Raw genomic sequence first — 22896 nt, 5'->3', positions numbered from 1 at the left:
TGGGTAACATTGTTCATGAAAACCCTTTTCCTTTCCTATGGATCATTTGGTCTTTTGATATAAGATGCCAAGATTTTTCCTGCCTTACTCACCATCCCCTTATTTCTTTCAAAAAATATTTTGCATACTTTATATTGCTGTCTCTTTGTGACAAGTATAGATTTTATATCATGTGATCTGTGCAGAGATTTTATGTAAAATATATTGTTAACATAGTTATATTCATTTTCTTAAAAAATATTGGACCTTCACCAATTTGTCATCATAAATGTGTTATCAGTTCCTGAAGTTTTTGTTTTTTGTGGAAGTTGCTATGGAATGAGTTTTAGTTGTTTTTCTTCTTTATCTTAGATGCTTGCCTGTTCCCATTTCCTGGTATATTGGCATATCTGTGTTTCCAGTTGTTGCTATCTTTATGTTTGTGTATTTGACACTTAAGTGATTTATATGATCAATACATTGGCTTTGCATTTTTAAACCTTCTCATATATTACTGTCTCTATCTCCTAATTATCCTCAAATATCAACATGTCCATTTTTAGGGTCATCTAAGCAAACATCAACTGAGTGCGTTCTTAGGTCTGAATATCTGATTTCTGCCTGAAAAAAATATTGTGTTGATTGATGGTTGATGTGGGAAGAAGACATCCAATGAGTTGACAATATCTCTGGGCAAGCGGGACTGAGATGGTTAAGAACTCTAGTGGAATACAATATAATTACCGAGCAAAAGAGAAAATAAAGAAACAATGGTTCCACATGGTTTTCCTTCAGTGCCTAACCTGAGTTTCTCTCCTAAGCTCCCAAAAAGTTAGACACTGGCCTAAGGGTAACAACAAACTCAGTACATTGCCAGATTTCTTTTACTTTCAGTAATCCTTTCTCAGAATACTTTAAGGAATTAATTCATTTCAACTTTCAGGACTTCTATCTTCTTTATAAATAAGGTCTTAGTTGTGGTTCAAATATGTTGGAATATTCATGACTTACTGTATTACAAAACCCGGAATCTGGGAGTTGACATATTGCTCTGGTGGCTGGTGGTTGTGTTTTTATGCTGGTATCCACTTATCTTGCTTTGAGGTGATTGCAGGTCTAAGTGCTGATTTCTCAATTTTTCCTTGTTAGAGGTGTGTTTTTTTCTTTGACTTCTATTTGCTCTCTGATTTTCTGATCTGAGGGCCTATGGTTGCACAGGGCTTCTCACCCCAATTTAGGGGCTGGAAATCTTGCTGTAGTTGTGGTCTTTGTTCTAGGAGGGAGCAAGTACATGATAATGGTTTGAGCTCGACAAACTGTCCCTGCTACTGTTTTAGAATGGATAAATCTAGTGTATCCAAGGGATGCCTAGAAATCACAGAGATCCACTTTCCTCTGCCTCCCAAGTGCTGGGTTTAAAGGTGTGTTCCACCATGATCTTGCATCTATGGCTAACTACTTCCTGGTTGCTCACTCTGATCTTCAGTCATGTTTTTTTTTTCATTTTATTTGGTTGTTTTTGTTTTTTGTTTGTTTGTTTGATTGATTTAGACGGGGGTTTTCTGTGTGTCCTTGGAGCCTGATCTAGAACTTGCTCGAAGTCACTGAGATCCACCTGCCTCTGTCTCTCAAGTGCTGGGATTAAAGGCATGTGCCACCCCCAAATGGAAAGTTTCACTTGTTAATGCACAAACATAATGCAACCAGGGACACCAGGCCAACCTGCGAGTCACAAATCTTAAAGGACACTTCCAGGAGCCATGCTGCAGGTTTGGTTTTACAGCGCAACAGGTGCCAATGGATTGATTGCTGTGCTGTGAGTTCTGCTCTAGGGACTTTTGATTGAGGATGTATGAGCCCAGAAGCCACAACATGGTGATGATATCCCAAGGTTTGGAAAACTGAATGCAGAGGCATGGTAGACCATGCCTTTCTGGAGGCCTTTCTGGAGGCTGGGTGGGAAACACCTGTCACATTCATTGTTCTGTGAGGGCCCATTTGATCCTAGAAACTACCCAGAACATGTTTATGGCTGGTGGATACTTCACTCTGTGGGCTGAATCTGAGGAAAGCATTTTGATCAGGGATATTTGTGTAGATACATCTTTGTATTTATCACCAATATCCTTTTGTGGCATATGGAAGGAAACTTGTCAAACTTGGAGAGGACTAGTTTTGCCAGTGTCTTCTAGAAGTTTTGTACTTCACATTTAACATTTAGGTAAAAGATCCATGTGGAGTTAATTTTGTCCATGTTGTAAATTGCATTGTTTTTTGAGACAGAGTTTCTCTGAGGTTTTGGAGGCTGTCCTGGAACTAACTGTTGTAGACCAGGCTGCTCTCAGACTCACAGAGGTCCAACTCCTTCTGCCTCCCAAGTGCTGGGACTAAAGGCATTCACCACCACCACCCAGCTTTTTCTTCTTCCTTTTTTATATTTATTTATTTTTCATTTATTTGGTTTGTTTCTAGTCAGGGTTTCTCTGTGGCTTTGGAGGCTGTCATGCAACTAGCGCCTGTAGAGCAAGCTGTTCTTGAACTCACAGAGATCTACCTGCCTCTGCCTTCCAAATGCTGGGATTAAAGACATGCACCACCACTGCCTGGCTACTTTTCATTTTTTAAAGATTTACTTACTTATTATGTACACAGTGTTCTCCCTGCATGTATGTCTGCAGGCCAGAAGTGGGCACCAGATTTCACTACATGTGCTTATGAGCTACCATGTGGTTGCTTGGAATTGAACTCATGACATTTGGAAGAGCAGGCAGGGCTCTTAATAACTGAGTCATCTCTCCAGCCCCTACTTTTTGTTTTTATTTGGGACAGGATTTCTCTGTTTGGCTTTGGAGCCTTACCTGGAACTTGCTCTGTAGAACAAGCTAGCCCCAAACTCATTGAGATATGCCTGGCTCTGCCTGCCAAGCCCTCGGATTAAAGGCCTGGGTCAGTAAATACAGGAAGGGAGGGGAGGGAGGGAGAGGAGGAAGGGATGGAAGGGAGAGAAGGGAGCAAAGGGAGGTTGTGGATCACAAGCCTCCAATCTGTCCCCATGCTTCATCTCCCACATGACGTTTTTCTAATTTGTTTTGATTTGGTCTGATTTGAATCCCTGCCTCCTCGCATAGTTTTATAGGTGTGTAGAAACTTGTCAGTTCTATCCTGGAGTACAAGGGGATGTTCCTATGGAGACCAGGAAAACAGCAGGGTCTGCAATCTGAGCCAGGGGACAGTGCTATTGAAATGCATATCATTGCAGATCTAGAAAAGATTTTTTTTCTTGTGTGGGTGGTACGGCCAGGAAGCACAATACTGTGTCTTTAAGCACACTCTAACCCTGTGGGAGATGCTATTGTCACTCAAGTCTCACTTTCCAATCAGGCTTTCCATGTGACCTGCCTGTCAGAAGAGGTGCAGGGCTCTTCCTGTCACCCGCCTTCAGGCTTGACTTTGAACAGGAAACAGTGGTTTTCTGTGCTGTGGTTCAGTTGCTGCAGGGAGCTGTGCTGAGCTTCAGTGATCTGGGAAACCAGAAGATGGTGAGCTACGGGATATTGTCTGTATATGGGGAGAAGCAGACAGTGAGGTGTGGCAGATAGTGTGGTGGGTCCTCCCTATATCTGGCTGGAAAACTGCAACCAGATTCCCTGATTGTGAAGGGCCATCCAGTCTCTGTGAATTATTTCACCTGGAGGGAGGTTTCTCAATAACTTTGTTCTGTGGTCTTCATCTGATCAGAAAATTGGGAGGAGGGAGCTGTATTTATGAGCACATTTCTAGTCAACTTCAACAATATTGATGTATATATGGAAAGCAGGTTTCCTAAGTCTGGCGTATTTTTCCATTAGCATTTTAAAATTCAACACTTTGCATTCAACATTTACATGTAATACACATCTATAGTTAATTGTGTGCAAGTTATCCCGAGTCATCTCATGTGTTGAGTACCATTCCCCCATGATGCCCTAATGTACAAGAGTAGAATTGGTAATACAAATGATTTACCAATGCTTAGGAAATAGTATGTCTCCCTAAATAGAATTGAGCTGAGAAAGACTGTATCTGAAACATCCAAAATTTAAGCACATGCTAACCACCCTATTTTGGATGCTAGGATACACATTTCTTCACCTGGATTGTCTAGACATTTGTCTGCAAAAATGTTACAAGGAAGCCACCCCTGAATTATAACAAGCATGAGTCCCATCCCCATATCAAGAACAAGCCTCTGAAAGCTGCTCATGGAGGCATTACAGGGTTACAAAAAATCCCAAACCCCGGTGTCATAAAATTCTAAGTTTTTATTTTTCTTGAGAAAAAAACATAATTTTGTCAGGGGGCAATGTGAAACCAAGTGACAATTATTTGAAAATATAACACAGTTGTGTTAAGAACTCACCTCATCAAGCAAGGCTTTCATTTAAGCACTCAGGCTGGGATGACTCAGTAACCGCCTGGGGTTTGGGCTTGGGAGATTTCATTGGACCCTGATGTTTTGACAATAAACAGAACTCCTTTCTAAAATCTGCAATATGTTTGGGAGAGTAGTTAATGGCCTGGGCACTAAGCACTAAGCTGAATGCAAGGAATACAGTTGTAGAGACTGAGGTGTAATGAGCAATGTATTCATGACCAAGCTGAGGAAACCCACAGAAACTGTTGATATTAAAAATTAGGAGCTCATTGACTTCAGACTTCATAACGAGAATATGACAGAAGTAGGCCTCCTGAGTGTGGGTATCAGTTAGGAGTGTTGAGCAGTCTTTGGGGCTTCTAGTAATGGAACGGTATTTTCCCTACTGTAGGAATGGACATTAGTAGGCAACTCCCCATAAAGGGAAACTCTCTCCATCTAGACACACTATGGAGGGCCTAGGCCCTGTACCAAACAATGTGATGAACTTTGATGATTTTCCCCATGGAAAGCCACACCTATTATGTTGAACAGAAGAGGGATTGGGTTCTATGTGTGGTATTTGTGGATGGGAAGGACATTGAACTAGGATTGGTATATAAAGTAAGAATGTATCTAATTCAAATTTTAAAAATTAGAATACATAAAAAGATAATATTCATCAAATTGCAGAACCCTTAAACTCACAACAACCAGAAGTCTGAAGGAGCAATTTACCTTCAGCAATTCTTTCTCTCCTTGCATGTTCACCTTATCTAACCATAGGTTCTATCCCAAACCTTCCACATTACATCAGCTGTGCTCAGATCTAGATCCCAAATGTTAAAAAACAAAGATAATGACTAAATATCATATCATGAAATTGAAAAATATATGAAAATCATAAAAAAGACTCTAATCTCATCCTAAAAAGGAAAATACAGCTGTGTAATCAATGTAAGATAAATTAGCTCTAATGAGTGTGTTACTTACATTTATAAATTATTCAAACCTTGGATATGCATTTTATATTAAATTATTAAGAGTACATTCAATGAAATATAAGCTGGGTACTGGAGATTATCATCAGAAGTGTTAAATGTGTGGACAGATGGGGGTAAGGCTCAAACTCAAGTGTCTATACCTTAGATATTTGTACATAGGGAAGAACAACAAATAAATTTTTATAAACTAGCTAGAATAAATTGTAAAATTTATAACTATATATAACTAAAATTGGGCTCAAACTGAAATTGTTTTGGTTAAACAATTAAAAGTAAACATAAATTGGTGGGCAACTTTCCTAGAGTAATGGTTATAAACCTTCATGTTGTGGTCATGCTTAACCATAAATTTTTTTGTTGCTACTTAATTGCTATAATTACTATAATTTTGGCACTGCCATGTCAGGTACCATGTATTTGCTTAATGTTTTATTCCTTTAGCTCTTTAGATTTTTACCTTCTGGGAAGGGTACCTCCCAGTCCCAAATTGTTACACACATGCATGTGATTACTGATAAATACCTGGCCTTTCCTTGCCTTATTTCTATCCAATTTTATTAACTTAAATGTTACCATCTACCTTTTGCCTCTAGATTTTAACTTTCTCCATTTATATATATCTTAGTTTCTATTCCAATCCACTACTTGCTGTGTGGCTTGATATCTGGCCCTTACCATCATCCCCTTATTGTATCTTGCTCCATTGTCCTTGTTTCCAGATTTATTCTTTTATATATACATTGTCCTGCTACCACAGCCTATCCTTTTTCCTGCCTCACTATTGGATAATCACCTCTTTGTCAGATCATCAGGAGTTGTAGACAGTCTAAGAATCACAGCTTCACAAACCCACAGCATAAACAAAAGCAAAACATGTTTACTTCACTATCCAAATGTTCCATAGCATAAAAGTAACACATCTTAATGTAATTTTCCACAGAATCATATATTTACAATATGATCAGTGTCATGATTTCAGTTGCACATATGTATGTGATATTTTAGAATGCCTTGACCTATAATGATGTGCGTATCGACTTCACTTGGGAAGAGTGGAGTTTGCTGGATACTTCTCAGAAGAATCTCTACAAAGATGTGATGCTGGAGACCTACAAGAACCTCGCCGATATAGGTAAGAATGTACCTTCATATTTTAAACTGTTCTGTGGTTAATGGTATAAATAAACCAGTCATATTTCTAAATTTCACTGAAGAGAGTAACTTAAATTTTACACATTTTCATTAATAAATATACATTTTTGGTACTATATTTTAGAATGCAGTAAGGAAGATCATACTACTGAAGAAGAATGTACAAGTTTTAAAAGACATGAAAGGTAATTTTCATCTATGAGCTGATAGAAATGTGCCTCTGATAAATTGAAATCTGTCCTGTAAGTCTGAAATAGAACCAACACTGTATTTAAGCACAGCTTAAATTCATTGATGATTATTAAACTCACACAAAACCATACACCTCAGCTTCAGGTAGGTGAACTCCATTTGCAATACATTATTTAAAGAAAGAAGTCAAGAAAACAATGCCTTGAGAGAAATTACCACTTGAATCATCACAACATGAGAGCTATGTTATAGAAATTTAATTCCATGTATTTCATATTATGTATACATATGTTTGATGTTAAAGGGATATCTCCATACCTTCCATTAAGACATTATTCCAGAAATATTTACTTTTACTCATGTACCTGCTGTTATTTTGTAAGTTTAGTGAAAGGGACAATTGTTGTCAAGAGTCAAAGGGCAGTTATTGCAGAGACTCCTTAGTCTCTCTAGCACACATCTATAAGGAACAGAAACTCAAACTGAACTAATCATGGAAGCCTCTTCTTTATAAACATCCTTTAATAATTATATCATGTATTAGTCAGGATACAATCCATATCAGCAAAGGGATATGGAGGACAAAATATACCTACATCTCAGAATATTTAAAAGACACATAGTAGTTCCAATTTAAGCATAGTTGTTGAATTTGTTTCAAGTGATGAAGTTATTTATTTTTCTGCTTCATTGCTGATACACAAACAAGTTCACTCTGCAGAAAACCAGAATGACTGTAGGACTGTGTACATACTTCTGTTTGTTCCAGTTAATTAGCAAATGTAGTATGACTCAAAGTGTAGGAAAATTTCAAAATTCAATAATGGTGATAAAAATCTGATTTTTTCCAATTCTTTTCATTATGTAAAACATCACCTGTAGAAAAAGTTTCTAAAAATTAGAATCATATGAGAGGATTATACCTATACTAGTATCTTGAAAGATGCAAGACAACCTCTTAAAAATGGCAAACAACCCTTAATGTAGGGGAAATATGAGTGTAAAAATAGTGATCAGCCTATATGATCTGATTCTTCACAATTGCTAAGAAATGTAATATTAATTTATTCAGCTATCAAGATTCAACAATTTATTGAATATGGTAAAGCATTCACATGCCCATTTTATTTTCAGGCATGAAGGAAACCAAACTGGAGAGAAGCCTTCTGAATATACACAATGTCTTAAAGCCTTTGCATATAACAGTCCTCTTCAAAGGCATCAAAGAACACACACTGGAGAGAAACTGCATAAATGTGAGCAATGTGTTAAAGCCTTTGCTAGTCACAGTAAACTTCAAATGCATAAAAGGAAACATACTGGAGAGAAACCGTACAGATGTAATCAGTGTAGTAAAGCCTTTTCTTGGCAAAGTAATCTTCAAAGACATAAAAGGACACATACTGGAGAGAAACCCTATGTATGTAATCAATGTGGCAAAGCATTTTCTCAGCAAAGTTCTCTTCAAGAGCATAAAAGGACACATACTGGAGAGAAACCCTATGAATGTCATCAATGTGGCAAAGCGTTTTCTCGGCACTGTAATCTTCACATGCATAGGAAGACACATAGTGGAGATAAACCCTACAGATGTATTCAGTGTAATAAAGCCTTTTCTCATCAAAGTACTCTTCAATTACATAATAGGACACATACTGGAGAGAAACTCTATGAATGTAATCAGTGTGGTAAAGCCTTTGCTTATTCCAGTCATCTTCAAACACATAAAAGGACACACACTGGAGAGAAACCCTATGAATGTAATCAGTGTGGTAAAGCCTTTTCTCAGCAAAGTTCTCTTCAAAAGCATAAAAGGACACATACTGGAGAGAAACCCTATGAATGTAATCAGTGTGGCAAAGCCTTTTCTGATCAAAGTACTCTTAAAAAACATAAAAGGATACATACTGGAGAGAAACCCTATGAATGTAATCAGTGTGGTAAAGCCTTTGCTCATTCCAGTCATCTTCAAACACATAAAAGGACACACACTGGAGAGAAACCCTATGAATGTAATCAGTGTGGTAAAGCCTTTGCTCATTCCAGTCATCTTCAAACACATAAAAGGACACATACTGGAGAGAAACCCTATGGATGTAATCAGTGTAGTAAAGCCTTTTCTGATCAAAGTACTCTTAAAAAACATGAAAGGATACATACTGGAGAGAAACCCTATGAATGTAATCAGTGTGGTAAAGCCTTTGCTCGGCACATTTCCCCTCAGAGGCATGAAGGAACACATAGAGGACAAAAAAACTAATGAATGAAATCAGTGTGGTAAAATGTTCACATTTCAAAATGCTGCTTAATGTATAAAAGAACACATACTAGAGAGAAACTACATGAATATTCTCAAATCAGTAAAAGCTTTGCTTCGCATATTCATCTTCCCATACATAAAAGGACACATAATGGGAAGATACTCTAAGAATGCAATCACTGTGTAAAGGCCTTTGCATTTCCATCATTTCTTCAAAGCCATAAAATAACATACTATAGACAAAGCATTTTAAGGTAATCAATGTGGTCAAGCTTTTGCATGGATGAGGAATCTTTGAAATCCTTACAAAATATTCAGCAGTGAAAATACAAATGCAATCAGTTTGGTTTAATTTTGCATTTATGCAGGAGTAAAACTTTATGGGCAATCAATCTCTTAAAGCCTTTGCATGTTAAAATCATTCTTGAGAACCTGAAAAAGATTCTGAAGGCTTTTCATTATCAAGTGATTGGTGGGATCTTTAGCCATCACACTTCTGATCAGATACACAACAGTATTTTATAGAAGAATTTGCCAGTGTCAACAATCTCTTCAACCATTATGATGTCCATTTTTATATTGTTGCTCCAACACACTTATGGAAGTCATATGTGCAGAATAAAAAGGTTCGGCCAAAGAAACACACCCCAATCCAGGAACCAGAAACAGTGAAATAAACACTTTTTAAAATGAATCTGGAGTCAAAGAAACATACCCTGAAATAAGACCCAAATAATTAAAAAGGGCTAGTGAAAGAAACAAAATCGGCCCTGTAACCAAAGGCAAAGAAACAAACTCTATCCCTGATAAGCTGAGGAAAAATCCAACCAATATCTGAGCTTAAAACCAACCAATCCCCAAGTAGGAATCCATTCAATCTCAAATTTTTTCAATCTCAGTGATTGAAGTTTTACCAATTAACATGCTGAGAAATATTCTCCATGAAAAACCTATTTCTCTAACAAGACATATATAAACACTGTGCTTCTTCAGTTGGAATATAGCATTTTCCACAATGGTAGTGGCAGTCAATTTCCTGGATTCCTCCCACTCAAGTAAATCTCGTCCATCAGTTTCAGTAAAAATCTTCTTTTGAAAGAGTAGATCCATTCCCTAGTTGAGTGGATCAGACAATCAATGTACACTTCTGCTGGGAGACTCCCTTAAGGGAGCAGAGGAGGAGAAAAATCTTTTCACTGATCCTGTAGCAGACTGTGACTTTTCTGGATCAGTTTTCCCCATAGTTGAGTGAAGAAGAGAAGTGACAATTTGGGCTCGACCTAAATAGAAATGGTTATCATTGCTTGGAAATTCCCTACTGGAGAATAGAATAGAAGAGAAGAGAAGAAATGAGAAGAGAAGCAATGGACACTTCTGGTAATAAAGTCTAACAGCAGAATGGAGCAAAGCTCAGTTGTAATGATTTTATCTGAGAAAGAAGCCGGAGTGCTACATCCTGCACAAAGAACACCTCCCTTGAACAAAACTTCATGTGTAGCCTGACTTCCTGACAGTCAGAATACCCTTTTCCTCACATCTGTGTGATTCCAGGATATCTTCCCTTCATAGCAGGATGTGAAGCTTCACACTGGACACTCAGGGTAGATTTTTCTTCAGAGCCCTTGGTATCCAAAGATTCAGTAATAGAATGACATCTCAAAAGTCGTGATACCTTTCTCTTCAGAGCTGCAGTTATCCAGGCCATCTTCCCTTCACAGATGAAGGTATAGATTGACTTATGACATTAGGAATACCTTTCCTTCCATAGCTGTAACACTTGCACTGTGATTTTAAATGATAGTGTATCAATTTTAGATTTATCCTTCTCTTCAAGTGCATTAATTAGCTACTTCATGTGTAAAGCTTATTAGTTTGTATTATTTTCTCTCCTCTTTAATAATACAGGAGCTTCATTAAAATTCGCCTGGCATTGAAACTAGGGGTCTAAGAACTCACGTCCCTGAGCTGCATAGAGTGGGAACTGGTTTTAGCAGTCACTGAATTGGGGGTTCTATTTTGAAATATTTGATGTGGATGCCAAAGAGTGCTATATGTGTGGCAAATCCATTTAGTGAAGTTTATTTTGTTGTCCTTATATTCCTTTTGTGGCTTTTGTTCATTTTGTTATTTGATTAGTGTTAGTTTTATTTTTTTTGCTGAAATGTATATAAGGTTACCCCCATCATCTAGGTGGTATATTTTTTTTTATTATCAGGCAGTGTGAGATCATATTTTTCAAATAACTATTTGTCTGAAAGTGTGGTGGTTTGTTGTTCCTGGTTATGTTTTCCATATTTTCAGTAACACCCTTTAGATTTTGCTGTTTATTAACAGCATTGCTTGGGTGTCAGTAATGATGAGGGATACAGTTGAATTCATGATCGTCATGTGTCTGCCTCTTGAGTACAACCCCCAGTGTAGATGATACATTCCCAAAATGTGCTGTTTTGTTTTCTCAAAATACTTAGCAGTGTTAATGTTAAAATGGTTAATACAACATAATATAAGAAACATTAAATTCCTGACGTGTGTACTCAAAGAGTGTTTTCTTTTGTCTGGTAGAGATGCTGTGTCTGGGAATCAATACCTGTCCTTACGAATGAGCAGTCAGAGTTCTAAGTGCTGAGCCTTCTATTCAACCACATGAATATATCGTTAATAGCAATAAGTGTGATTGGCTGATCTAATTTGATCTTTATCTGAGCCCTGATGCCTCAGAATAAATATATGATCAATTACATCAAAAACTTACTTAGAGTTGGTGCTTATGGAAATTTCCATACCCAAATCTCCATAAAATGAGGGAATATAGTACAAAATAAATGATCAAGAGAGAAGCTGAAAATGAAACTCTTTAAAAGATGGCTGAATAACCAAAATCACAAGAGTGAGTTGGTATCCCATGTGGTAAATAGGTATGAATAGGTTACCATAAGCTCACATATCAGATGTACACCTGCTGGAGATTATACTTGCAGTCATGAACTCACTCTTGTTTGAATGGGCTCATATTTTTCTCCCCTGATGCCTGTAAAACATTCAGTTTGGAGCTCTGAGTGCTGATAAATATAGAAGACATTAAAATTGTGAGACTTGAAGTCTCTCTAAGGCATATACAATAAGGTATTTACAAACAGCTGTGAAGATTGGAAGAATGTTTAGTGTGGGAGATTAGGGCTGGAAAGCACAAGGATCAAATACCAGATACCATTCTTCGTGTGTGACTGAGTACAAGCTGGCCTAAACTGTACTCTGTTTCCACTCAGCAGAAGTGGGTCAGCCCCCTCCATTTCTTCCACTATTTTATATTTGGCAACTCATGTGGTTGTCAGTCCACATTGGGACCATAATGCTCCTCAGTCTCCACCCCAGCAATCTCCGGTACCTGCCTGACTCATAGGAATAAGGGTATTGTAAGTTATATTTATATCACTGACTTTCACTGGTATCTACTGAAATAGTAGCCACCATGACATTCTGAATGCCCTGCGAATTTCATTGTGGGAAAAGACTGATTCCTCCAGATGAGAATTTCTCTATTGTAGCAATATTTATGACTTATCTGACCATCTTACTGGAGAAACAGGACCTGAGGTTTGTGGAGACTTTTAGTAGATGGCTTGATTATATTAATTAGCTGTGCATATCACTTTCTTTCTATCCAAGCTTGTTTGGACCCAAGGATGGATTAATAACCTTATGTATATTTTACTGTCCCAAACAGGCAGGGATCATCTCCCTATTTTTCTGTCCAAAACTTTATGTTCAATTTTGATACCATAACACAGAACCAAAACAAATGGGCACAATAGACTTTTTTCAAATATTTGCAAATACTTTATTTACACCTAGTTAAAAGAATTAACAAGGGAAGAAATTGGGAAAGAATGGCAAAAATGATACAATATATTTAAAATGTATAAAAATAAATGTTACATAAAAATTTGGCTAGAAGCCGATCTTTGTTGGCAGACAGAGGCAGGTGGATCTCTGTGATTTCGAAACAGCCTGGTCTACCAGAGTGAGTGCCAGGACTCCAAAGCCACATAGAAACCCTGTCTCGAAAAACCAAATAACCAATAAATAAATGGCTAGAGAGTAAGCTTAGCACTTAATAACACTGGGTATTGATGTATTGTACTCAGGTTATATTGCTAGAAACCGTGGTTGCTAACCATCTCTTGTAAGTTCAGTTACAAGGTATCTGATTCCCTCTTCTGTACTCTGCAGGTACTGCACATGTCCAAATATGGGTAAACACACATATACATGAAATAAAGCTTAAGATGAAATTCCGTAGAGTTATGGCATAGCTTTGAGACAGACAATGTCATGCCTAGTTAAAATCAATTATTTCTCTTCCTTCATAGACCAGATATGGCCTTCCTATGAATGAGCTTGCTCAGGAAAAAGAAAGCCTTATTCTGATGAAAGAAGAGCTCAGACTAGTTATTCACTTAAGAACATCATTCACAGTGTGCAAAGATTCATGAAAATGCCTACTCCCTCCTCCTAGTAAACCAACCATAAACCAAAGTATGATTCCATCAAAGTCCAGTTTGTGAACCATGAGGTTTGGGGGCTGATGAATTTCCTGTGAGAGCATGGGTGACTCTAGAGTAGCCACACCACTGAATAGTTTCACACCAGCATGGATGGTGACTTGCATACCTTTCACAGTTTATAAATGCTAGCATTTCTAATGAATACAAGGCTGTGGGTCAGAATTACATATAGCTATTTGGCAGTTGAACGAGGGGGGCCCAGAGTCCGAAGATGCATTGGTCCTCCCTATTCCTTCTTTCCATAAGGGGAATGTCAACAGGAAACAGTCCCCTTCCAGGGACTTTTGCAAGCAGTCACACTGTGCTGATGAAAACGATAGCTGTGCTTGGATGCAATTTTAAGAAAAATACCCCCCTGCTCAACTGTAACAGAGAAGAGCAAGATGTGAAATTCACCATCATGTTTCAAGAATTCAGCCATAACCTCTGGGGTGCAGAATCTCAGAAGAACAAAGATTACTAAATCATATGTAAAAATAATTCTCTATTTTGTAGGCATTGGGGTAACCTAACTAGGTTTGTCTTGATTTATGTTTTCTTTACATTAACATGGTAAATAATTTGTTAAGAAGCTATGTCTTTTTTTGTTTTTTCAAAAAAAAAACCCTAACTGAAAATTGGGACCCTGAAGTAACAGTATTAATTAGATATAAATACTCAGCAGGGGTAAACCTGCCAGGATTCCTATGGTGTTGAAATGAGTAAATTACATGAGGAGACACACTGTCTCTTGTTGGGAGCCAAATCTCAGGTCTGGGAATGAGATCCTAGGCATCCTAGGCTGTTCTTGACTGGGCACATGTTTCTATATTAACCTTTACATAGCAGCTCCTTAGAACCTCAGCTTAAGATAAGAAAACAACTTGACCCATTCTTCTTCCCACAGGCTTAGTCACCTAAGCAAAACTTCCTGAACCTCTTGCTCATGAACTCTTTACCCTGCCAAACATCCTCTTTGTGGCTTCCTAATATCCTGCCTACACTACCATCTGGTGCACAAACAACCCATTCTACCCCTGCCCATAGCCTGCTGTGCTGACTATATAAGCTAGCCTGAGAAAAGTAAAGTATGCCACTTTATCAGGATCCTGTCTTGTGTTTGTTCTTTCTGTGTCTCTTTCCCCATTCCCTATTCCTGACTTTCTTGCCCTAGGTTGACATCCTGCAGGTCAGGACAACTGGTGCTCAACATGTGGCTTGATAAAGTTGGGAATATGGGAATTTCAGTGCTCATCAGAGTGACTGGCCCCTCCATGCAGTAAGATATCTATTACAAGGTCAATTATATGCCTTGGTTGGAGGAAGACCCAGAAGCCTACCCAGCACTTGGGACTTTCAGTAGATGAACACTACCTATGTGCAAAAGGTGAACAATGGGACAAGCATTTAGCAAGGAAGATTTATTTCTTTCTGGGATCACAGAATCCCTCAAGATATCGGGAACTCGAGTTAAGAAAAAACAATTGGCAAGCAAGTTGGCAGCCACCACAGGCTCTGGTGTAAAAGTCCCTCGAAATTTCCGACCGTTGGAAGAGTTGGAAGGACAGAAAGGAGTAGGCGATGGCACAGTTAGCCGGGGTCTAGAGGGTGACGAGGAAATGACACTTACAAGATGGACAGGGATGATAATTGGGCCTCCAAGATCAATTTATGAAAACCGAATATACAGCCTTAAAATAGAATGTGGGCCTAAATACCTGGAAGCACCCCCATCTGTAAGATTTGTAACAAAAGACAATATGAGCTGAGTGAGTAGTTCAAATGGAGTGGTGGATCCAAGGGCCATGCCAGTGCTGGCAAAATGGCAGAAATCCCATAGCATCAAAGTCATCCTGCAGGAGAATCAGCAATTGATGATGTCAAAAGAGAACATGAAGCAATGGCCCCTTGGTTCCACTTCAGGAGAGGGACTTTGATTCCTAGTTGCATACCTGTGATAGTGAGCTCACCACCACTCACCAAAGTCTGTAGTCTCCCACTTTCCTCTTTCCTCTCAGCAAAATCAAAGCACTATCTATTGTTTCCTTCTTGCTTTCCCCACTATGCTCCACCTGTGGTGGTAGCCAGCACCTTCCTCACTTGGCCACACCTCCCAGGCTTTTCCCAGCAAACTCAGCCAAGCCTCCAGGAAAGCAGAATTCTGTACATAATACCCATTTAATCTCATCTTGGTGTAAAGGATGGGGCCAAGGCCCCTTGGTGAGTGTCCCTGAATGATTCAGGATGTGGAGTGAAGGGTCTGGGGAGGTGTTGCAGAGTCCTGGAAACAGAAGGAGTGAGGACTAAATGCTACAGATCTTGGAAAATCTTACTTAGGTTACCCAAGGTCTGAGGGACAAGTCCAGTGTGCATGGCAGGAAACACAGAGGCAGAGGTGCAACTTTGTCCTAAGGTACTGCTGCATCACCCATAGCCCACCGTGTCCTCCATGGGATCTGCAGAGGCCTGAGTGCCTGGCTGGGTGCATAGCATAGAGGTCCGCACAGGGACACCGCAGTTCAAGTGGGGATTTCTTAGCAGTCTTCCGGCTTCCAGGGAGGGTCTGTGGCTCCCCAAGGCTGAAAAACTACAGCCTACAAAAGTCTCCTGCTCCAGGCTCTTCCAGGAGGCATTCCGCCCCCAGAGCCAGGCTCAGTCCCTGCACCCACAACAAGGTGAGAGTTCCCTTGTGAGGCGAAGGTCCCAGGCCTCAGACCTTGTAGTAAATGTTGCCAGGATTCTGTGGGGGCATCTCCTGCATGATGTACACTGGGTCGCCATAGTCCCCACTGACCTTCTCATAGTGTGGGCGGAAGACATTATCTGCAGTCCTTAGCGGTATGATAACTTCACTGGGTTCCCAGCCATAGTTGTTGCCACCTCGCTTGGGTGTGGTACTGTGTTGTGGAGAGTGTTTGCGGTGCCTCCTGTGGTACTTGAGCAGCAGTACCACCAAGGTAATGATGATGACGATGAAGATGATGCATCCTGATGTGATTCCTGTGAATAAGGCCACTTTGGAACCCAGGAGATTGTTCCCAGAATGCCTTGCGGTGTTCCCTTCAGTGCTGGTACCTGCTCGGAAGCAAGAACAGCCAGTTACTGTGGTTATGAGACACTGACCACTAGCTTGTAGAAAGAACGCTCCAATTGCAAACAAGTAATCATGGACAATGCTCAACTCACAAGGTGAACTTGACAACAGATCACCAGATGAGGTGAAGGAGCTTCAAAGGTCCGACACTCACTCACCATGCCAACCACTTCCTAAAGGCGAGACAGCCAATCTGGAACTTCCCTAGTTTCAACACTTCAAGATGCATTGGTAACTGAAACGCCTGGTGAGCTCTTCTTTTATGACTGTAAGACACTGAGCGGGATGAATTAATCTGTCTTAGTGGCAGAGTTAATATTGACTCACAGGGAGCAAAGACCCCAGGAATCTGTGCCCACGAGTGAATCCCACTGGTTGGGATGTGTTTTGAGGATCCTCTGCCTTTAGGGGTTCTAAGAAACATGCATCCCATAGACACACAGCCCCACCACACTGCTGTCCCTGGATTTGGTTACACAAAAGGGCATGTTGTTGAATTTCTTCCGTTTGTACCAGCTTCTAGCTCTGGACGTCTTGTTGGATCATTATTCCTGGTTAATCCAGCAGGACTTGCATCTACATGAAGAAGAAGCGATTAATCATGGCACAGACATCTGACAATGTAGCAAGCTTCAGGAGTTGCAAAGATATCTCAAGAGGCATGAACAGCAATGAACATAAGACTCTTTATGCATAGCAATGAGAAATACAAGAAAATAACCTTCCTTTTTAATCAGAATGGTTATCCTAGTTATTTGTTAGGTTTAGATTAGGAGGCCATCTGTGGAAACTATAGGGATTCTTGCCTTTGGCAGTCAAAGCATTACAGATGGCATTTCGATTTCACTAAGTAAGTTGATTGACAGCTATACTACTCTCTAATTAGAAGAATAATTCTTTCGTTCTTCACAATAGGTTATTCTACGTGAAGATGCAGGTCTTGGTTTGTCCAGATTTGAAAATGAAACAAATCAGCAGAGCCAGTGTTTACATACAAGACTCTTTGATTGTTTTTCAAAGAAGTGTTCTGCATTGTAAAGAGAGATATACATATCTGTGGCAGCACACAGACACCCTGTCTCACTGGCCTGAACTTTTAGGGAGATCTAAATGAGAAAATTTGAGCATGTCAGTTTGGGGGACTCTACCAGTGGTTCAAAGTACAGAAAAGGGTCTGCCTTCAAAACTAACAAGAGGGGTGATCGTGAGTGTCACCCCAGGTGCCACGCTGGCTGTGGGCTATACCTGGTCACAGTGGGGTCACAAAGCAACAGTTGATCTTTACCTTGTCCAACTTTCATGAGGATTTTCATAGATCTTGTTTGGCACACCCCTCCCTCCTGGTTATGCAGGCCTTCCAAAGACCCATTTGATGTAGCTGATTAAAAATAAAATGGAAAAAAACAAAAAATATAGAACAAATCAGGAAATCAGTAGGATTTCATGAACATGAAATGTCTGAAAACAATTTGAATAATAAGAATTCACTCTTTGTCATAAGTTTTCTGAATGTAGGGATGCTGAAAGCTGAAAAGAAATAGAAAAATAAACAAAGAGAAATGGATGCTGGAAACATTGTGACATGTAGGCTACCTGTTTCTAAATGCAATTAAACACACCCTCCCATATACACATGATTTAGTATTACTTTATAGGTAAAAGGGACAGCACCTTCCAAAATAGCCAGCGACTCCTGGGGGTGGGGGGCCGAAACTAGAAAGTGCAAAAGAGCAAACATGATAATTTCAAAACTTGGTAATCATCTCTCAAGTCCTGCTTCCTCCACTCCAGACCTCCTGCTTAAAGAACAATGAACTTGATACTATGCTTGTCAAGCCTACAAGTTCTGTAAACACTATCAGGGGAGCCTTCTGACACCCCGTTGCTCCTTCCTCCAGCCAGGAATATGCTGAAGTAGCATACTAGAAATCAAGGCTTCTGAGTCTCCCTTCTCATCACCTTGTAAGTCCCTGCAAGCATGTGTTTTTATCAACCCCCATCAGCAGCTTCAGACAAATTTCCTGCTAGGGAAAACTCCAGCTAGACAGAGAGTTAGCATACCCCTTTCCCTCTCTGGGTCTTGGAACAACTTGGATATAATAAGGTGGGGCAACATTGGCTGGGCTCCTTTTCAACATTAACATTGAGAAGAGAGAGGGAGCATAACCCTTCTACCAATATCTTTCTGTCTGTCTAAGCTGTTCTGTCTACACATATTGCTGTTTGTACTGAGGCCTGTAAATTCTCTAAATGGTTTTGTATCTAAAGCTGCAAATAGTTGGGCTGTCAGGCCATGTAATGAGGAGCCGGCTTTCAGTATACAGTTCAAGTTTGAGTAGGAGGAGAAGGTGGAATGTGCTGAACACTGCTTCCCCTTGAGTTCAAGGGGCAAGGAACAGAAATATTTCATAGACGACACCTGCAATTTTAATCACCTTCCACTTTCTCTATCAAAGTCCTGTCTGCTAACACTATACTCAGAAAACAATGGCAAATGGACAGGTGTTCTGGCAACATCTTTCAGCCTGGTTGTTTGTTTTCCAAGCATACCACCACCAAACAGCTCCAAATGCCTTCATGATTTGTAGAGGTTTGTAACTAAAAAACCAGATACTAATTCACTTCTGTGTTCTGGAATTGTCAATTTTTATTCTCTGTATTTTCCCAAAAACACAAAGGGTGCCTGTTCTCCAGAGAGTGCACTTAACCTTGTGTCTCATAGTTGCATCACTTTCCTCAGTCTTTGCTGACACTAAGCTTTTTCTGGAAAAATAGGTAATAGTGGCCATAATAACTGAAAATAGGTAATAGTTGCCATAATAACTGAAAACAGGTAATAGTTGCTATAATAACTTTGTCGGGGAGTTGCAGTAACCTACACAGTATTCACTCACAGACTTGAGAAAATGCTTGTCAGATAAGTCAAAATAAAGTTCTAAATAGACTGTGTGTTTGAGAACCTAAAAAAGGGCCTTAGTTTTTTACTGTGTTATCATTTTCCTTATCTTCTTTTCCTATTTGTAAAAAGTAACTCAGCCACAGAGCCTCTCTGCTAATGCTTCTCACAGTGTGGGGTACTTTGAGCACAGTTTCTGGTGTGGTCTTGGTCAGTGCGGAATTTTCAGTTATTTCTTACAGTGTTTTCACTTCATTTCTCAGATATCAGAATATATATTCTTAGAGAAAAAGAAAAAAAAGTGATATGATTCATGAAAGTACCAGTCAAATGTCAAGTTTGCTTAATTGGAGGAGAATGCCAAGTTCTAGACTTAGGATAAGACACCCCATGATAAAGCACATCCTATTGAAAGTTAAAAAAAAAAAAACAGCTTTCTTTTCCTGATAAATGTTCGAACACTCATGGGAATAGGACAGTGATTACTGAAAGCCAAGCAGGGTCCAGGGAGGACTACAGATCTATTTGGCTTAATCTCAAAGGGAAAAGTCAGATTCAAATGGAAAAGAATACCAAGAGGAAAGCAGGCTGGGAAAGTCCAACACCTGCAAGCACATGTATGGACCCTAGCTGAATTCTTTCTGCTGTGTGGCTGATGACAGGCATAGGACACACACACACACACACACACACACACACACGAGAGAGAGAGAGAGAGAGAGAGAGAGAGAGAGAGACAGAGAGAGAGAGACAGAGACAGAGACAGAGATTGACTTTAGGCATATTTATATATATACATTAATTTGTATGCAGTGTCTTTACTGAGCCAGAATGCTTGTGTTGAGCTCCTCAGGTTTACCTCAAGCATGTCCGACACCCACCCCCAGAGGTAAATATCTCTGAAAGAATTAAAATTTATATTCAATATTTTTTTTGGCATCCAGAGACCAGGGAGGGAGACAGGGTTGAATATAGGAAATCACTAAATGCTGCAATATTTTACTCCCTTAACTAACACTCCCAGGAAAAAAAACAGGGGGGGAAAGGAAGGAAGGAAGGAAGAAGGAAGGAAGTACGGAAGTACGGAAGGAAAGAAGAAGTGAAGAAAGGAAGGAAGGAAGGAAGGAAGACAAGAAGTACGGAAGAAAGAAAGGAAGTATGGAAGAAAGAAAGGAAGTATGGTAGAAACAAAGTATGGAAGGAAGGAAGGAAGGAAGGAAGGAAGGAAGGAAGAGAGGAAGAGATGGAGGTGGGGAGGTAGTGCTGTGTCAACTTGGTGGGAAGAGTGGAAAAGACTGGGGCAAACACAGCATTCTAAACAAACACAGTTTTCCTGTTTTCCTCTTTAAGTTAACTCGGAACTTGTGAAAAGACATTGGAAAAGACTGTCAAGGACTCATTACCAACGGTTGTTAGAAACAGGAAAATTGTATGGAACTGTTTCAAGTGCCACCATGAAAGGTAATGGTCACAAGGAAGTGTGGGTTAGGAAACTTGTAAGGCACTTGTGACACTCATGTCTTAGTGTCAGGTCTCTTCCTAGACAGAAACTTCCTAGATGACTGAGGTGGTCAGAACTGTGCTACACGCAGGTAGTACCATCAGGTGCCTGGGCTGGGGTCCCTGCCACAGTGGGAGAGGTGACATGAGAACCCTGCTGAGGTCGGGTCTTTCCTGATTGTCTGAGAGGGGAGCAAGCAATTTCATCCTCCAAGTGTCATGGGACTGTCTGCCACCACCATACCCTCTGCCCCACAAACTGTAGGCCAAAAGCAATCCTTGCCCTTTTGAGCTGCTTTTGCCACTGCAAAAGTAGAAGTAGTGAAGGGACCAGCTCCCCATTTCGGCAGCCATAATAGCCGAACATGTATTTGTCTGACGTTGTCTTAGTCTGTGTTGCTAGACCTGAAAGTGAGACAAGCATGAAGGCCACAGCATTTTCCCAAGGATCAAGCACATCCAAAGATTTAGGGATTTAGGTCGAATGTGTGTATAATAAGAAACTATATAAATTATTTTTGTCAATGTTATCTTCTTTTTTCTCCCTCCAAATTTCTGTCTATGCCTCTTGGCTATTGTTTTAAGTGTTTTATTTTGCTTTAATTTTTATCTTCATCACAATGGGCACAGCTCACAAATGCATTTCAGATATACCCCAATGAACAACTATCACCTACTCCTGAAATAACGTCACATTATTGACAGATGCAGGGGTTTCATTCAGGCAACACTCCTACACTTTACCCTTTTCCATCAGGACATAAGTTGACCACCCGTACTGGCTTTTGTCTGATGCCCCATGCTACTAAGGTCTGAGCTCTGCCAGTCTGGAGTGATGGTGTCATGGTGAAGTGTACCACTATTACATTTTGCTCTATTGAGTCCTAACTTTGAAACACAGTTCTTGGAACAGAATGCACACTAAATGAATGAGTGGATGGATGGTTGGACAGACAGATGGAAGGATGGAGAGAAAAAGCATCACACAGACTTACCTATAAAAACCTCAAAAAAGTTTCTTAAAGATGGTTTTGTCAGTAGAGATACTGAGTCCCTTCGTATAATTTACTTATTTCAATACCATAAGAATCCTGGCAGGTTTGCCCCTGTGGAGTATTTATATTTAATTAATATTGTCACTACAGGGCCCCAATTTTCAATTAATTTATTTTGAAAAAACATAAAGAACAAAGCTTCTTAACAAATGATTTACCATGTTAATTGAAAGGAAACAAAAATCAATACGAACCTAGTTAGCTTATCCCAATGACTACAAAATAAAGAGAGAGAATTATACTTACATATGATGTAGTAATCTTTGTTCTTCTGAAATTCTAGACCTCTGATATTAGGGCTGAATTCTTGAAACTTGATGGTAAATTTCACATCTCGGTGTTGTCGGGAACAGTTGAGCAGGGTTTTTTTGTTTTTCTTAATAATGCATCTGTCTGCTTGGTCTTTATCAACCATATAAACTTTATAATACTCATACTGGCCAACAGTTTTAGAGTCCACTTTTGGGCAAATAATATCCAATTTGTCTCCTATCTGTGGGTGTAGTACCAGGCCTTGTCCAGGTAGAAATCTAAAAAGCATAAAAGAAAAGCCACTGAGTTGGTAAAAGTGAACACCCTTAAAGACAGGCATCAAAGAGCCTACACTACAAATCACCCCCACCATGACACGTCAGTGCTGTACTTTGGTTCACCAAGGCTGTCTTCATGGGGCAAACGCTTTTAGGAATTTACCTCAGAGAACAAAAGGATAAACTTTTCCCTTCTTTGAGCCTTCAGGCTGTCAGGCGGCAACAGCCTGCTGACACTGGTCCTCGCCCCGGGCTTGTAATATCCCAATAATCTTCTGTGAAACTTTACAACTCTTC

The 22896-nt window shown here is 39.7% G+C and overlaps 2 protein-coding genes across 4 annotated transcripts; one reads left to right on the top strand and one right to left on the bottom strand.

Annotated features, from left to right (window-relative positions):
- Positions 1-1739: 1739 nt before the first annotated feature.
- LOC113838997 (zinc finger protein 120-like) lies at positions 1740-15293 on the top strand. The gene is made up of 6 exons (XM_035453551.1): positions 1740-1795; positions 3386-3518; positions 6382-6508; positions 6653-6713; positions 7855-8849; positions 14968-15293. Exons 1-6 carry the CDS (start codon positions 1740-1742, stop codon positions 15291-15293), a joined length of 1698 nt encoding a protein of 565 aa, XP_035309442.1.
- LOC103158763 (ephrin-B2) lies at positions 14931-22720 on the bottom strand. Of its 3 annotated transcripts, XM_035453663.1 has the most exons (4): positions 22316-22720; positions 17904-17996; positions 17132-17194; positions 14931-16599 (listed from the first exon to the last, which is right to left on the bottom strand). In XM_035453663.1, the coding sequence occupies exons 1-4, from the start codon at positions 22692-22694 to the stop codon at positions 16235-16237; spliced, it is 900 nt and encodes a 299-aa protein (XP_035309554.1). In that variant the 5' UTR covers positions 22695-22720; the 3' UTR covers positions 14931-16234. The 3 variants fall into 3 exon arrangements, 2 of the variants coding, with proteins under 2 accessions (XP_035309554.1, XP_035309555.1); XM_035453664.1 differs by lacking the exon at positions 17132-17194; XR_004772619.1 differs by lacking the exons at positions 17904-17996; positions 22316-22720 and having other exon boundaries at positions 16459-16599; positions 16711-17897.
- Between the last annotated feature and the right edge of the window lie 176 nt (positions 22721-22896).

Source organism: Cricetulus griseus, unplaced genomic scaffold (assembly GCF_003668045.3).
Source record: "Cricetulus griseus strain 17A/GY unplaced genomic scaffold, alternate assembly CriGri-PICRH-1.0 unplaced_scaffold_1, whole genome shotgun sequence".
Classification (NCBI taxonomy): Eukaryota; Metazoa; Chordata; class Mammalia; order Rodentia; family Cricetidae; genus Cricetulus; species Cricetulus griseus.
The sequence above is the reverse complement of the archived record's forward strand: the minus strand, read 5'-3'. Positions and strand labels throughout refer to the sequence as shown.